The sequence below is a fragment of the Melospiza georgiana genome, chromosome 1, assembly GCF_028018845.1.
Source record: "Melospiza georgiana isolate bMelGeo1 chromosome 1, bMelGeo1.pri, whole genome shotgun sequence".
Lineage (NCBI taxonomy): Eukaryota > Metazoa > Chordata > Aves > Passeriformes > Passerellidae > Melospiza > Melospiza georgiana.
In genome coordinates, this window is record NC_080430.1 from 52,640,272 (window position 1) to 52,656,972 (window position 16,701).

Sequence of the window (16,701 nt, forward strand, 5' to 3'; positions counted from 1 at the left end):
CAAAAGCAGCCTTAACCAGTACACCAGGGCCATATTGAGTGGCTGAGCTGGGGTGGGGAGTGGAGTTGGCTGGGTTGTGATGTGCTGTGGCACCTGTGACATCATGGGGACGTGTCACAATGGGGGCAGCTAGAACAGGTCCTAGAAGCAGGTTACCTAGAAGCAGGTAACACTGGCCCTCTATTGCTTGGGCAAGCGGTGAGTGCACATGTGGCAGGGAGGCCATGCTGGGGACAACGGCCAGGGCAGAAATGCTGCACCCAAGGCTAGGTTCTCCCTCTGCATGCAGGGACAGCCCCTCATGGCAGAGCCTTGGCCATGGTACAGTGCTGCTGTTGCTGCTGGGGCAGTGGGACAGGCCTTCCTGCCCCCAGCTGTCTGGGGCCCTGTCTTTCCCGCCCTCAGATCACTGGGATTCCTGTCCCTGCTGCCCCCCCTGCCAGCTGCCTCCCTTCCCACTCCCCTCAAGGCCTTCTCTCCATCTTCCTGCAGACCATGGCGCCCTGGGTATTGTGGCTCTTGTTCTTGCTAAGCGTAGTCCAGTACCCGCAGCCCATAGATTACGTTTTGGATGAGGTGATGCGTCTGCGAAAGGAGCTGCGGGCGAAGTTCCAGGAACAGGAGAGGATTCAGCTGGAGCGGGAGGTGAAGCAGCTCGTGCTGATGCAGAGTGGCACATCCTGGAGAGACCTGCTCAGGTCTGCCTTGCAGCCCTGGCAGGTCTGGGCATTTGCTGGGCTCTTGGTTCTTCTCTTGGCTGTATGGTTTATGTGGAGGAAAAGAAGTTGTGAGGCAGAGATCAGTGGTGAGGAGAAGAAAGAAAAGGAGAAGGAGGAAGAGGAAGAGGAAGAGGATGAGACATGGGCATATGATCTGAGATGGCTTCTAGACGAGCGCATACAGTGGCCTGCACAGGACCTGCAGACAGGCTGCAACAGGACAATGGCCCTGATAGACAATTTCCTAACTGTCCTTAGGCGTGCCTTGAGTAGGACTTTCTACCCGGTGCTGCAACAAGCCATTGGTATTGGCAGTGCCTTTGAAGGTTGGACTGCCCGTGAGGAGGAAGTTGTGTACCAGGTGCTTGTAGTCCTGACTCCTCCTCTAGGCCACCTCTTCCACCTGGAGCGTGACACTGACCAGCAGAAGCCTGGCAGGAATTTCCGTGTCCGTGTGGAGCTGGAGTGCAGGTGCCCGACAGAGTACCAGGGTATGAACATGCTGTGCTTCCAGCACCACCCTGACGTGATCAGGAGGATGACTCAGCAGCCCAACCTCCTAGACACGCTGTGCACCGACTCCTACCTTGACGTCAAGAAAACTGTCCACTGGTTCAGCACACTGGTGGGAGCAAGCTGGCAGCGCTTGCCCCAGTCACGCAGTTGGCATTTAGTGCTGCTGCCCTCCAAACGCTCCTGCAACCTCAGGCTGACCAACAGCCAAGAAAGCTTCCAGGTTAAGGTGCTGTTTGGGGTGCGGCGACTCGCCTCAGACATCTTTATCAGCAGCCGGTATCGAGGGCCCCGCACCCCAAGCACAATGTGGCCTGAGAGCTATGCCGTGGCAGAGACAAAGTTCTTCAGGCACATGGCCAGGGAGGCCCCCCAGGACAGCTCGCACCTTAAATGCCTGCAGCTCCTTGCCCGTGCTCTTGCGCACAAGGACTTTTCCATCCATTCCATCAAGACCGTTGTCATGCGCCTGCTGCACACGGTACCAGTGTCACAGTGGCAAAGGAGACACTTCCTGCTTCAGCTCTCGGATGCTCTGGAGCAGCTGCGTGTATCTCTGGAAGAGAAACACCTGGAGCATTTTATTGTGGGCAACCAGAAGCTTCCAGAGGAGATCAGGCTGCCCCCAGATGTACTAAGGGCTAGGCCACCCAACCTCTTCCACGGTCTGGCACAGGATCCAACTGCCCACTCCCAGGCGATGCAAGCCTACCTTGATCTGCGCCAGCGCCTGGCAAGAGTGCTGGCCTATGGCCACTGTTAGCGGGGCTCACAGAATCACAGAATCAGAGAATCACTGGGTTTGAAGAGACATTTGAGATCATCGAGTCCAAGCCATGCCCTAACACCACCTCAACTATACCATGACACTGAGTGCCATATCCAATCTTCTTTTAAACACATCCAGGGATGGTGACTCCACCACCTCCCCCGGGCAGATGATTCCAGTACTTTATCACTCTTTCAGTACAAAACTTCTTCCTGACATCCAACCTAAATTTCCTTTGGCGCATCTTAAGACTGTGTCCTCTGGTTCTGTCAGCTGCTGCCTGAAGAGAAAGACCAACTCCCCACCTGACTACAGCCACCTTTCACATAGTTGTGGAGAGTGATAAGGTTGTATCTGAGTCTCCATTTCTCCAGGCCAAACAACCCCAGCTCTGTTCCTGATAGGGCTTGTGTTCCCAGCACTCCACCAGCCTTGGGGCCCTCCTTTGGATGCATGTGCCCATGAGGCTTGCAGCTGGTGGCAGAGAACCAGCTTTTAGTGCCATGACAAAGACAGGAATGAATGGGATACATAGACAGATACCTATATGTATATATAACTATAGTGTGTATATAAAACTACAATTATTTTTATTATTTAGATGTGTTTGAATAGATACATATTATAGTGATGGTTTATAAATTGTCATATTATTTTATGAAAATAAATAGCACATATATAATGTCACTACCTGTTGTGATAAGTATTAATACTCTGTAGTTACTGCATTTATAAGAGGCAAGATTTTTATTACACAGATATATGTATAAAATATATATTATACACATATTGCATTTAATACAAAACAATAATTTAATATATAAAATGGAAATGAAATAAAATAACAATTATATCTAATTCCTATGTAATTACACAGAATAAATTATATTTATAATTAAATGTTTACGAAACACATAAAATGTTATATAATTAAAAATTCATCCTAATAAATATGATAATAGAACAATATAAATTTAGTGTGTATAGAACAATATAAAGGTAGCATGTATATCATGTCACTATCTGTTTAGACACATCTTAATGCTCCACAGTTAGTGTATGTATGACTGGCAAGCAAGAAACTGCTGTGCTGTTGTTTCAATAAAATGCAGTCTTGCAGAATCTGGAGCATGCAAGACTTTCTTGATCTCAGCCAGACCTATAGTATTGGTAAATGTCACACACTGGGAATCTGGGCTCATGAACAGTCTCCATGAACTCAACCAAACTTACACTGCTGAATTGGTTCTAACCAGCAATTAAGCCCAGGTGCCCCCAGCCCCTCTGATTCCAGAATCACAGAATGGCTTGGCTTGGAAGGGTCCTTAGAAATTTTCTTGTTGCAACCCTGCTGCCAAGGGCAGGGACATCTTCCACCAGGCCAGGTTGCTCCAAGCTCCATCCAACCTGGCCTGGAACGCTGCCAGGGACTGGGCAGCCACAGCTTCCATGGGCAGCATGGCCCAGCACCTCACCAGCCTCAAAGGCCAGAATTTCTTCCCCATCTCCAGCCTAATGCCACCCTCTGTCAGTGGGCAGCTGCTGCCCCTGGTGCTGTCCCTCCAGGCCCTTGTAAGCAGCCCGTCCAGGTCTTTCTCTGGGCCTCATGCAGGGACTGAAAGGCTGCAGGGAGGTGCCCCAGGGCACCCAGGAGAGCACTGGGGCCAGGAGTGCCACCATCAGAGCAGCAAGCAGGGCCTGGCATGGCTGTCTGGTGAGAGGGCACAGGGCAGGCGCTGAGGCCCTGCCAGCTGGAGCTGGGAGCTCTGGTGTGCGGCTGGCAGAGAGCCGCAGGCTCCCGCAGCTCTGCATCCCTCACAGCTGAGGCAGCTGCCCAGGCACAGCTGGCCTGGGACACGTGGCCAGCCCCGTGCCACCCTCAGGGGTGTTCGTGCTCTGGGGCCAGAGTCATTTGTGGCTGTGAGATGAGTGGCCAGCATGACTTGGGCCCCTAGGGTGGTGACAGGTGTGCAGGGGGAAATGCCTGCCCAGAAAGAAGCAACAGCAAATGGCCCCCAGCAAGGCCATAGTAATACTGGTGTCTTACACTGGCTGTCTCTCTTTCCTTAGTAAGAGAGAAATAGCAGAGGGGAAATAGCAGAGGGGGTATCTATAAATAATTAGTACCTCTCAGTACCAATAAAGCTTCACCAATATTGGATGGGTATTGCACAGCTTTCATCATTGCAAAATTACCAGGAAAAAGGGCCAGGAGGGGTAGGTAGGCCTACACAGGCACAGATGGGAACTCAAGACAAGTTTCTGGCCCAAAATCTTTCTTCAGGTCAGAAATGTATGAAACATACTTTTCAGAGGGTAATTAGATATGTGGGAATCAAGACACCCTGAAAGTAAAGGCAGCAACTGGTTTCCACAAAGAGGGGACAGTAGCAGAAAAGGACAGTAGCAGGATGAGAGAAAGAATTAAAAAAACCTACAGCTTTGCATACTAAACAGTCTCTTAACAAGGCTTCTAAGAGGCTGGGCCAGTCACTCCTTTCTTGTTCTGTATATCTCATTGTCTCTTTTTTTGGTCATATCTGCATGTCCTTTTGTTTTGCTGATTGTCTTTCCATACTGTTTCTCCCTACTCTCACTTTCCACAATTCCAGCAGTATTACAAGTCCTACCAAGCAGATATATTAATTAATTCAGCTACAATATAGTTTTCAATTTTTTTTTGTCAGGAACAACAAAGCAATGCAATAATGTAATCAGCTTCAGATGGCAGAAGTTGACTAGAAACTGCTAGAAGCCTGCCATGGGAAGAAACAGTTTTATTTTGGAGAATGAAATAGCAGGCAGCATTCCACTAAATCACAACAGTAAGGCAAAAGGTGTAAATAAGAAGCTGGAAGCTACTTGGATAACAGAACAAACTGGCTTGACAACAGCGCTGAGAATGCTGCCTGACTCAACTCAGCCAGGAAATGCATACAATGAATATCAAAGCAGGTAGGATGCACTAAGGAACAGCAGCAGAACACACTGTGACATTATTGGTACACTCATAGTTTAATTTCAGATGAATCAAAACTGTGAGCCAAGGCTTGGGATCATGTAATCCAGCACTGCTAACACACACACTTTACAAACACTAGAGCCTAAGTGCTGAGCTCAGGGACAGGGCTGGACAGCTTGCTTAAACAAACTCCAACAGGGACACCAGCTTACACAGAACAATGGAGAGGGATAAATCTGGAATGAAGATGAGCTAAAGACAGCAGTGGTTAAATTAAATATTAATATCACTGTGTGGAATCAGATGGCCAGATTAGATCCAGAATTTTCTTTGGGGATTGCTGGACAGACACTGTTATTTTTTTCAATTTTGACTGCACAAGAGTGGTTTTATGGTATCCTCTGTCCTGGAGAAAATAATAATAGAGCACCACAAAAGAGAATGGATCGTGGGCAGCAAGCTCAGGTGTAGCATGGAGCTGAGGGGATGTGGGTTGTGGGGAAGCCTTTGCAGCAATGCTGGCTGGGGACTGCACCTTTCTCTTCACAGGCCTCCCACAAGGCGTCCTGCAGCCGAAGCCATGGCTGGGGGACATCTGGCACCTCGGGTGAGGCATAGGCTGAGAAAACCCTCAACCCTGCCATTGAGAAGAGGGACCCTTGCAAAATGCTGCTTGAGACACAGGCAGCCCCAGCACTGCCATGACATTACATCACAATAGAAGAAAAATATTAAGCTATTAAAGAGTGTCCAAAGGAGGGCAACCAAGATGGTGAAGGTCTATGAGGGCAAGCCATACAAGGAGTGGCTGAGCTCACTTGGTCTGTCCAACCTGGAGGAGAGTGAGGGGAGACCTCATCAGTGTCTACAATTTCCTCGTGAAGGGAAGAGGAGGGACAGGCACTGATTTTCTCTGGTGACACGACCGGAGGGACTGGCCTGGAGTTGTATCAGAAGCGGTTTAGGCTGGATATTAGAATAAAGTTCTTCCCCCAGAGGGTGGCTGAGCACTGGAAACGGCTCCCCAGGGAAGTGGTCACAGCACCAAGCCTGACACAGTTAAAGGAGCTCCTGGACAGCGCTCTCAGGCACATGGACTGCTGGGGCTGTCCTGCGCAGAGCCTGGAGTCGGACTCGGTGATCCCTGCGGCTCCTTTCCGAGTCAGGAGCTGCCGTAACACCGTCCCCTCCCCGCCGCCGTTCGCAGCGCTTCCCGCCATCGCCCCCTGCCGCGCCCCGCCGGCACCGCAGCAATGGCGGCCCCCAGGGCGCCCGCGTGAGCCCGACGCCGACCGCGGCTGCCGTGAGTGGGGACGGGCGGCCGAGGCCGGGGCGCGGCCAGGGCGGGCGGACCCCGCCGCCGCTCCCGGCGGCACCGCCGCACCCGAGCGAGCCCCGCCGCCCCTCCTGGCGGGCTCGGCCCGGCGCAAAATGGCCCCGGGGGGCGGCCGGGGCCCCGCGGGGGCGGGAAGAGGCGGGGGGGGGCTTGTACCGGGGGAGTCCCGTTGGGGCCCGACCGCAGCAGCTCCGCAGCGACTGCGAGGAGCGGCGGGGGTCAGGCATGGGACACTGAGCGGTGGCATCGTGGCGAAGGCAGCAGTGCCGTCAGGCGGGCAGGGGCTTGCTCAGTGACCCCGAGAGCCTGAGCACATTTCTTCTCGGGCCCTCTTAATGGTACTTGCACTTAAGATACTTTTCGGCTGCCTTCAGAAGGGGAGTGCGAGGCAAATGTATCTAGCAAGCTACAAAGAAAGCCTGATACATACAGAATATTCAGAACTGCGGCAGAAAAGATCTCTTGTTCATTAAAACATGCATGGGCCCACGGTGCCCTGCAGTGAGGGGAGCTCGGTGGCAGGAGCACAGCCAGCAGAAATGTGAAGATGTAGGGCGAACGTAAAGCAAGTTGGCTGCAGGGACTCATGCACATAGTAAGGAATCTACAGTCAGATTTAGTTTGTTATTCAGATACAGCTGGTGAAGCAGTCAGGTTGTCTTGAGCAGGTTTAATGTTCAAACACTGCAAAGGAAAAGGATTGCTATGATTCTTTATAAAAGTTGGAACTTCCCTGTTTAAGTCTGCTCTGATCACAGAAGCAAACATGATATCCCCTATCCCTTCTTATCAGTGAGGCTGGTTGCTCCTGTTTTCCAGCCTAGCTGGTTTCTTTGTGCTCATTTATTTACATGTACTCTTTAAATGCAAGAAGCGAGCATGTAACTTGAAGTATGAGAGTGGCCTGGGTTGCTTCTTTTAGAGTCAGTTTCTTTGATGAATTGAAGTGCAGAAACAAACTTCAAAAAGCCCCAGTACAGCCTCAAAGGCTGGAGTAATAGCAGGCTGCGACAGCGAGGTGGCCCTGTTCCACCGCCCAGCTGTAACATCGTGCTGTACCTCTTGCATCAGGCTGAGGGCTCAGCTGGCTCTTTGAAAGTTGGTTTTTGCATTGCATCAAGGCTTTCTGGACACGGCATGCACTGCAGCTGCACAGCCCAGCAGGAGGATGGGATAAGTGTAATGAGCACCCCCATTCCAGCAGCAGCTCCTGAGACCTGCACTTAAATCCAGTGTTAAACTGCAGTGTTACTTTTTGTTTTGAGTCTAAGCTTTGAGTCAAATTTGAACAGTAAACCGGTGTTTCATATCGTGCAGTAGCCCTTGTCAAGGGTTCTCAAACTCGACTGAGGGTGTGGTAGAGAAAGATGACTGCATGTTGAAAGATAACAAAATACTGCCTTTCTGCCTAGAGATCCTTGTGCTATTTAAGACTTGGCAAAAATTGCTGCCCTCACTATCTCAGTTATTTAAGTGCTGAAATATCCCAGATCAGCCAAATTCCATTAAACAAAGTGCAAAGGAAAGTTATCTTGAACAAGCAATGTATCAATGTAAAGTTGTTGCATTTACTCCCCAGGGAAGAAAGGATTCTCATCAAGAGCAGGGGGGTGAAGAGGTTAGCTGAACTTAATGTGTCATTTTTTTGTTAGATGAGCTTTAACTTAGACTACTGTAAATTGAATGAAAAAACATGGAGAAGGGAGATAAGGAGCTTTTGGGATTAAAAATAAAAATAAACCCCAAAGCCTTCCTTACTATCTTACAGCTTTTTCTAAGTAGTACTTTGCTGTTGCAGTTCTGAAATTAATGAAGTATGCATGGATTATTGCTGAATGTATTTTACTTCAAAGCTGGTTATTCCCCAGAAGTCAGAGGCTTTGCATGTCTGTTAGCACAGTACTTTCCAGACCACTTTTCTAACACAAACTTCTGGGTTTTGACTCAATGCCAGAGGAGCAAAATAACATCCTTACCTTTGCAGCTGTGACCACAACATAAAATCAAGCAGGAAGAAGAGCTGATGCTGGGGGTTGTTTTCACTGCACTTAAGGCACCTTGAGAGTTGGAGCTCTCACAAAGAGATGGGCCCCCTCACACCCTCCCTAAGCAACGTGGCTGTTAGAAAAGCTTTTCTTTATAGCTTTAGCCAGCACAGGTGACTGCATCTTGCCTGTTAGGCAGCCCAGCTGCCTCTGTGTGAGCATTGCTGTTGCACAGCAGCTGCCCCCGTTTGCCTGTGCTGCCTTACCCAGGCTGCAGCACAGCCCTCAGAGGATGGTTGGGTAGCAGCCCAGCTTGTGGTTCTGGGAATTAGGAGGAGGCTCTGAAGGGTGGCTGCTTCAGCTCTAGACAACTCCTGTGTGTAGGCTCCTCTGCTTGTCCAACTCCCAGCTGTACAAGTGCCACTGAAACAGAAGTCAGCAAGTGATGTGTGTGAATACCTACCTTGATATACTTGCATATTCAAGCAAGTGGGAGGGGAGTGGAGGAACAAAGGCACTAGCTGGATTTTTCTATTTCTCTGTACTGCTGTGAGTGACTCAGTCTACAGTTTTGGCCTGTGATTTTGCATAACTAAGGAGGTTGCAGAAAAAGGCTATATTATGTCTCAGTTTCTGTGAGGAGCAGTTATGTGACCATCAGGCTGGTGTGGGAGCTAACCTCTTGGAGATGCAGTTTTACTTTTTTCTACTCAGCATATTATAAGGAATAGAAAGTTCTTGAGAGTATACTTCTGAAAAGCTACCTGATACACAAAAATATTGGAATGTGTTAGTAAAAATTCAAGTCATCAGTTCAGCATAGTTCAGTTTTTCCCTGTTGTGAGCAACTTGAGAAAGCATCACCAGGTATTTTATTGTGACTTTTGTCTTTTAGCATGTTATGAGGATCCTTTCTGGTATTAAAATGTTGTAAGTGACAGAACCCTTTCATCTGCTGTGGTGCACTGGTGGTTTTTTAACAACTGCACAGCAGTAATAGTAGTTGAATTTAACCACCCCAACAGCCTTTCCCCAGGGCAGAGTAATTTGCTTTTCTTGGTGTTTAAGTGTTTTCACTAAGTGTTTGCATAGCATACCACCAGCTAAAATACAAAGTCCCTATTTCCAGAGCTCTCTGAGAGTACTCTGCATGTCTTCAGTGCACAGCAGATAATAGAGGCTTTGCCCTGCCCTTTTTACCCCTCCCTTCACCAAATAAAAAGTCAGTCCTGCTATTAATTTGATCACTACATTAAACACAGTAAGCCCAATTATCCATTACATCAAAATGTATTCTGCCATCATGATATTAGACCTCTTATGGATCAGACTGGAGGCAAGTGAAGAGGGAATGTTTTGTTTTTTCCTATCTGTTGCTGTGTCTGCTTTGAAGATTGGCTTTGTAAGCTTCTCCCATTAACTAACAAAGAGATAGAAATCTTCCACATCCCTGTGTGCCTTCTCCAGATGTGGATTAAGTTCATTAATGGCAACAGTAATCTCCCAGACTGTCTGACAGGTGTTGATCTGTGCACCAGCACTAGTGCACATTCTCACTTTGATGATGTTAAATGAGTGAGAGCCCAGAGCGTGGGTTTGAAGCAGATTGTCCCCATGTACTGCACTTTGACTTGAACACGAAGGTCTCAGATGGATCACCAGAGGCTGCACCACCAGTGAATGCTCAACACTCTCCACAACTCAATGGTGGTAAAAGTCCACAACTCTCCACAACTCAATGGTGAGGGCAGGCAAGAGCTAACCTAAACCAACCACACACGCAGAACCCAGAGTGGGAACACAGCCCTCAGCATCAGGAATTTTCATTTGCAGACTCATGCTTATTCCTGATATAGACATAGCCAGCAATAATGATAAGAATCCACTCTAGCATTAAAATAATTAAAATTGACCTCTTGAACTCCCCCAGAAGGAAGACCCGTAAGAAGTAGGAATATCCATAAGGAAATTCAATCAAACAGAAGTCTACAACAGTCCCAAAAGACCTCACAGCACTCCTTTTCAGTTTTTTAGCAGTCTACAGGAGCCTCTACAACTGGTTGTGTGGTATTGGTGAACACCAGAAACTGAAGGTGTAAACACAGGGTGATAGACTAAGACCTGGACTACTCGAAAAGACATGGTCATCTGAACAACATTCATTTTGGTGTAACACGAGGGATCTATTGCCTGAGGCTGGGAAATGTGTGTAGGTTACCTAAGTGGTAGGCTAAAATAAAAAGATACTCAGAGTACTGAGGCATTTATGGATACAGATAGTTCAGCTTGGTAATAAGTAAGTAGAAGGAATACAAGTCTTGGCAGAGATAAAGATTTGTCCTGTCATGGCAGAAGAGAACCACGAAAGAAGTTTTAACATTAAAACCAGACACAGAAACAAAAGTTAAAAGGTTAGAGAACTGCAAAAACCTGCTCTGGAAAGCATGTGAGGTAAGAGTGATTAGGATTCACTTGATAGGCTTAGGGGAAATTCAAATACTTAACATACAGGTGTGGGTTTTTTTAGATATGCCTCCTGGGAGAAAAAGTATAAGCCAGTAGAGACAGACCTTGCCAGGTAAAGGATAATTTAGATGGACACACAGTGAGGAAAGCAAGCATGCAATACCTTATTTAATGGGATGATGTTTTTTCCTGAGGTCTAAAAATGAGGAACACTATTATCTTGAAAATCCTTCATGTCTTGTCAGCACAATACAGACATCACTAAGTCTTACCTATAGCCTTGCTTACTCTGATTTCTGGTATAATTTTCTTCTGGCTCCTCCACAAAATTAAAATTTCTTCAAAATACATGGTTAGCATCCCTTCAGTGGCCTTGGTGGTACTGGTTGTCCAGTAAGTACCTTATTAATGAGCATTCTGAGGAAGGAGACACAGACTACCTGTTTACAAAAGTGACACAGCCCTGTTTTTGCATTACTTATACACATACAGCTTCTAGCCAATAAAATCTTTAGGCTTGAATTTTTGCCTTGGCACCTTAATACCATCTCTCCTTAGGATCCTGAGAGCAGCAGCATGATGTAGTCCATACACCAACACATTTTGACTACTGAGTTTGGATGGAAGAATGATGTTGCTTGTTCCAGTAGGACTGGAAAGCAACTGTCAGCACTTAGAACTACAATGTGAGCTGCATGTGAGTTATTAGACTGCAGCTAGCTAAGCTTAATCCTGGCATCCAGGAACATTTCCTTGGATTTTACTGGACAGATACATTTGTGGACACAGCTGTACAAGCACTGAGAGAGAAAACTACAAGCCTACGTGCTTCAGAGCCTGCAGTCCAGTTAAAAACATACAGCATGCTAGCACAAGTGAAAGAGAGAGCTGCTGTGTGGAACTTGATCACTACATTGGGTCTAGCAGTTGCATAGGCACAAAACTGCTCTACAAGTGCTGTAGTACAACATTTCTACACGTAGCATGGTTAGAGAGCCCACCTTAACAGGTGCTTCAGAATAAATAGTACTTCTAAGATTTCCTGTGCTGAATAGGAGTACATTGAGAAGATGGAAGCCATCACACACCACTTGGAAAAGGGTAATTAATAGCTTACCAAGATCCCCATATATACCACATAACAGTCTTCAATCCTTGTCAAACATAAAAATATATCAAAATTTGAAGCCTAGAAGATTTTCACTTAGTTTCCTACCTAAAGTAGCTGTAGGCTTTTGCTTTAAAATTACTCTTAATGCTAGAAGCTCACAGGTACCTTCTCTCAAATTCTGGTACCTCTCCCTTGCTACTCTTTTTAACCTTTCTTCTTTGAGTCTCACAGATGCAAAGCTTTCAGTTGAATTAACTCTGCCTTATCCAGAAGTGGTGAGGAACTTGTTTCTCTGAAACAAGTCTTGTTAGGTATGAAGGACTAATGCTTAAAAAAATAAATTGCCTGAATTTCTGTTACTTTGAGAGTTTGGGGATTTGTTTGTTTGGTTTGTTTTTGCAGTCAAAATTCCACAGGCTTCTGAGTAAATGAGTTAACTCCAGGGGTATACACTGTTAAACAGAGGATGTTTGCTTCCCGCATTTATTACTAAATCTACAGTGATCTCCACAGAGCTTCCATTTAATTGGAGTTTTGCCACCAACTTAAATAGGTAGCTCAAGTCCAAGTTCATTAACAGTATGGAAAGGTTTACTCCAAGTGTAGGATGTAGTAGAAAGATTAAAAGCTGAGCAGTTGCCTTTACATGGTGAGCATGCCTGAGCTTGATGAGGTTATTTCCTGAACCTAAACTATAAACAAGGAACCGGGCAAAGTTGCAAACCTGCATATGGGATGCTGGAAATTATGACAAAAACTAACAATCTTCACCTCACTGAAGTCAGTGAAACATTTTCCGTGTACTTGATTGGAGCCAGGATTTTGCTGTAGGCACTTACATTTCAGTTTTGCAGGAATTAATGCACATCACACAGTAAATACCTCTGAAAAATGTTTTAGCTCCTCTCTTTCCCACTTCTTGTTTTTTCTCTAGGCTGAGTTTTAAATAGCTTTCCTAAACCTTTTCCATCTCCATTCCCCTTTTTAAATCAGAAATTGAATAGATATCCTGTCAGCATTCTGCTTGGGCAACACCAATGGCATCACTTTTACACTGTATCAATCATTATGCACAATAATATGGTGTCTTCCATCAGAATTGCAAAGCAGTTAACATATATTAATTAAGTACTGCGTCTCTGAGAGGCGTGTAAGTAATTAATTTTGTAAGCCAATGCCATTTAAAGGTGAGAGAAGGGTGGATTCTCATCACAGTGAATAGCCTTTTACTTGTTTACAGTTATTTTGTTCCTGGGTCTCTAGACCTGAAGTCAGTTCCTTATGCAGCTTTTGTAATGGCATCAGTAACAAGCACATTTGTGAAACTGAAATTCAAGACATCTCTTGTATTCAAATTCATTATCAAATGTAATTGTGGTAAATCAAGTCAGTAGAGAAGACAGGGGAAGAATTTGAGACTTAAGCTCCAGCCCTGCCTTCACTTCATGAGAACAGGTGTTCCTAAACTTTTGGTGTCCTGTGTTTGCTTTTGTGCAGGTAGCAAAGATCTTCCTAGATGCTACAGGCTTCCTTTTTCCCAGGCTCATTTACTCTTTGCACCTGGAAATCATATTTAGGCATATTTTGAGGGCTTCATAAATTTGTCTGGGCTTTCCAGATGTGTGGTAGCTGGAGAGAGCAGACTCTTCTGAGCTGGTTGCTGCTTACCTGAGAACTCTGGATGTGAGCACTGTGAGCACACACAGCAATTACAGGACATGAAGCCCCTCACAGGAGCAGCTCTGTGTGAATGCTGTGCTGTCCAGCCGTGCGTATGAAGTGTAGCACATCAGAAACAGCAGACTTGATGTAGACGTGGCTGTGCAGTCAGGCCCACTCTTTCATGGGGAACTACACAGTTATTTGCATATGGATTATACATGTCCTGCTCCTGTGTGTTGCAGCTGCTGCATATATACACATATATATGTGTATATACACAGTTTTTTCTACCCATGAAATCCTCTGCTGACCTATGGGATTTCTACCATTCTAGTTTGCACCCTGATATACACACTCCTCCAAAGAACGGGATCCTTACTTGTTCTACTTCTCCTGTCAATTCCCCCTTCCCTTCTAATAACAAGTCCTTGCAATAAGACAGTTGTTCCATGAGACACCCTCAGACAATTTCAGTTTGCACAGAAGAGAGACATGGCAGTCTTTTTTGTCTCCTCAGGAGTCTTTGGTCCTTTGGTCTTGGTGATTCTGCTGCTTACCGTGCCCTGGTTCTGACATGTGTTGGATCTCTCCATTAGGCACTTTGACCTGTTAGCCTGGAAGAAAAACAGCAGGAAGGTGGGTAGCTTTCTCTGGTGCAGTGAGGTAAATAGCTGACTAAATGACAGATATGAGGTAAAGGATCAGCAAATTTGCCGATGATCCCGAGTTATGAGGTGTGGAGGGAAGTGATGACACTTGGCAGGTTTGAGAGGTAAGCCTGTGTGAACCTCATGAAGTCCAACAAGGCCAAGTGCAAGGTGTTGCAGATGGGTTGGGGCAGTCCCAGCACAAATAGGCCAGGCAGAAAATGGATTGAGAGCAGCCCTGGGGAGAAGGAGTTGGGGGTGTTGTTAGATGAGAAGCTTGACATGACCCAATGTGCACTTGCAGCCCAAAAATCCAGCCGTGTCCTGGGCTGCATCCACAGCAGTGTGGCCAGCAGGGCCAGGGAGGGGATCCTGCCCCTCTGCTCTGTTCTCATTAGACCTTATGTAAAATGCTTTGTCCAACATAAGAAGGACATGGACCTGTTAGAACAAATCCAGAGGAGAGCTATAAAGATGCTCAAAGGGCTGGAGTACCTCTCCTGTGACAACAGGCTGAGAGAGTTGGGGATGTTCTGCCTAGAGAGGGAGACCTCTAGGGAGACCTTAGAGCAGCTTTCCTGTACCTAAAGGGGACCTTTAAACAGCTGGAGAGAGACTTTTTACAAGGCCCTGTGATGATAGCACAAAGGGGGATAGTTTTAACCTGAGAGTGGGTTTACATTAGATATTAGGAAGAAATTCTTTACTGTGAGGATGTTAAAAAATTGGAACAGGTTGTCCTGAGAGATGCCCCATTCCTGAAAGTATTCAAACCCAGATCAGGTGGGACTTGAGCATCCTGATCTTGTGGGTAGCATCCCTGGCCATGGCAGGGGGTTTGGAACTAGGTGATCTTTGAAGTCCCTTCCAACCCAAATGATTTTTGTCATTCTATGATCAGGGGAGTATTGAGATGTGCAAGTGCAGCTGAGAGAATGGCAAAGAGATTGAGACCTGATCTCTCACTTTTGCAAGGGACTTGATAGATCAACTTAGCTGCCTGTGAAGTGGTAATTTGGCTTGTTTCTTTTACAGAACATAGGTTCTACATGGCCTCTTTTTCTCTATTCCTTGGAAATATCATTCAGTCTGGGAAAATTTGGGTGGATTCAGTTTTCCGTCACACCACCACATTAAGTAATATATTTAGAAGGGTTATCAAGGATTTTCTACATTACTTTCCTACAGGCATTTGTATGTAAACTTTCTTCCATCTGTTTCGGTGGCTTCACACCAGTTGGGTTGTTTTTCACTGCTATTCATATGTTGGAGGCTAAAACCATTGCTATAATCAAGTTCATAAACCTTTATGATTTTTAAACATGCTTATTCTGATTCAATGTTATCCTCAAAAGTACTTTGAATCCATTATCTTGGTCTGTTGAATTGGTTTTGAAATTTTACCTAAAGCTAAAAACACCTCCCATGTTTTGTTGAAACTGCTTTGAAATTAAACAGAAATTTGAGAAGCTTCTGTTGGCTGCCTCAGAGTGTCAAGCACATGAAATATTCCTCCCACCCCCCTGGAAAATTAAGAACCAAAGAAATAATTTCCCCCCACCTTTTTCCCTTATAGCTAGATTTGAACTGGTAGAACATAAAATCACAATATGATGAAATTCTGATTGTTCCCTCAGTATTGTTTGAGAAATGATGGAAGACTTCAGTGCATTAATAAAGCAGTTCAGACACCCGTCTGCCACAGTGGTGGAGCTCAGAAGATCAAAAGAACATTCTCATCTGCTTGACACACACACACACACCCAGTGTTTGTTCATTAATGGCATCATTTTGGTGTAGGTTATAACTGTACACATTGTACAACAAAGCGTTGCCATGAAGTCCCTTGTCCCTAGGGAACAGAAGGAGCAGAAAAAGTGGTTGATTTAAGCATTCTCAGCAGCTGAGAACATCCCTAACACCGACATGTTTTACTGTGAACTGAGAAAGGGTGGGAAGAATAACTGCTCATCATCATCTTCATTTGATGGTGTTGTTCAGAATAAATCCCCCACTGGTAGAATAATCCCTGATAAGAGGCATTCTAGCTTTCAGAAGTCATGCTCTCAAAGCATGCACAGTGGGGAGATGTTGTAGTATCACTGCTCCATAAAATATGCATGAATTGGTGTGGGGTTGCCCATCTGTTTTGGTGACAGAAAGTAAAGGTCTAGATCTGTGTGTCTTAAACCAAATAGGAGCCATTTTATGTTCTGAAGTAAAAGAGAGTTTGTCCTTCCCTGACAGAGACAAGATCCATTGTGTTTTTCCTGATACTCATTCCATAGGGTCTCTAAAGACCCAGACTTAACTGAAAAGCAAAAAGCCCATGGCAAGGAGTAGAGGGGTTGGAACTAAACAACCTTTAAGGTCCCTTCCAACACAGACTGTTCCATCATTCTATGATTTGCTTACTGCTTTTGCAATTTTAGAAAATAAATTTTCTCACCTCTAGTTTAGGGAAATCCCAGTTGTAATGAGGTTAACTGGGTGGATTGCATATCCCACTCACTCCTTGCATGGTAGCATTG

At 45.9% G+C, this 16,701-nt stretch overlaps 2 protein-coding genes across 5 annotated transcripts in view; both read left to right on the plus strand.

Moving 5' to 3' along the window:
* The first annotated feature begins 283 nt into the window (after positions 1-283).
* Positions 284-1,995, plus strand: LOC131093608 (inositol 1,4,5-trisphosphate receptor-interacting protein-like 1). The gene is given in 2 exon segments (XM_058040850.1): positions 284-368; positions 371-1,995. Coding segments are annotated over 2 exon segments (1,710 nt in total).
* Positions 1,996-6,192: 4,197 nt separating this feature from the next.
* Positions 6,193-16,701, plus strand: part of LOC131093880 (cytochrome c oxidase assembly factor 1 homolog) — a 52,495-nt gene continuing 41,986 nt past the window's right edge. For 2 of the 4 annotated variants that reach the window (XM_058041294.1, XM_058041258.1), the window contains exon 1: positions 14,059-14,159. The gene's annotated coding sequence lies outside the window, so the exon portion shown is untranslated. Of the gene's footprint in view, positions 6,267-14,058; positions 14,160-16,701 lie in introns of those variants that run through there. The other 2 variants (XM_058041267.1, XM_058041283.1) reach the window with 2 other exon arrangements.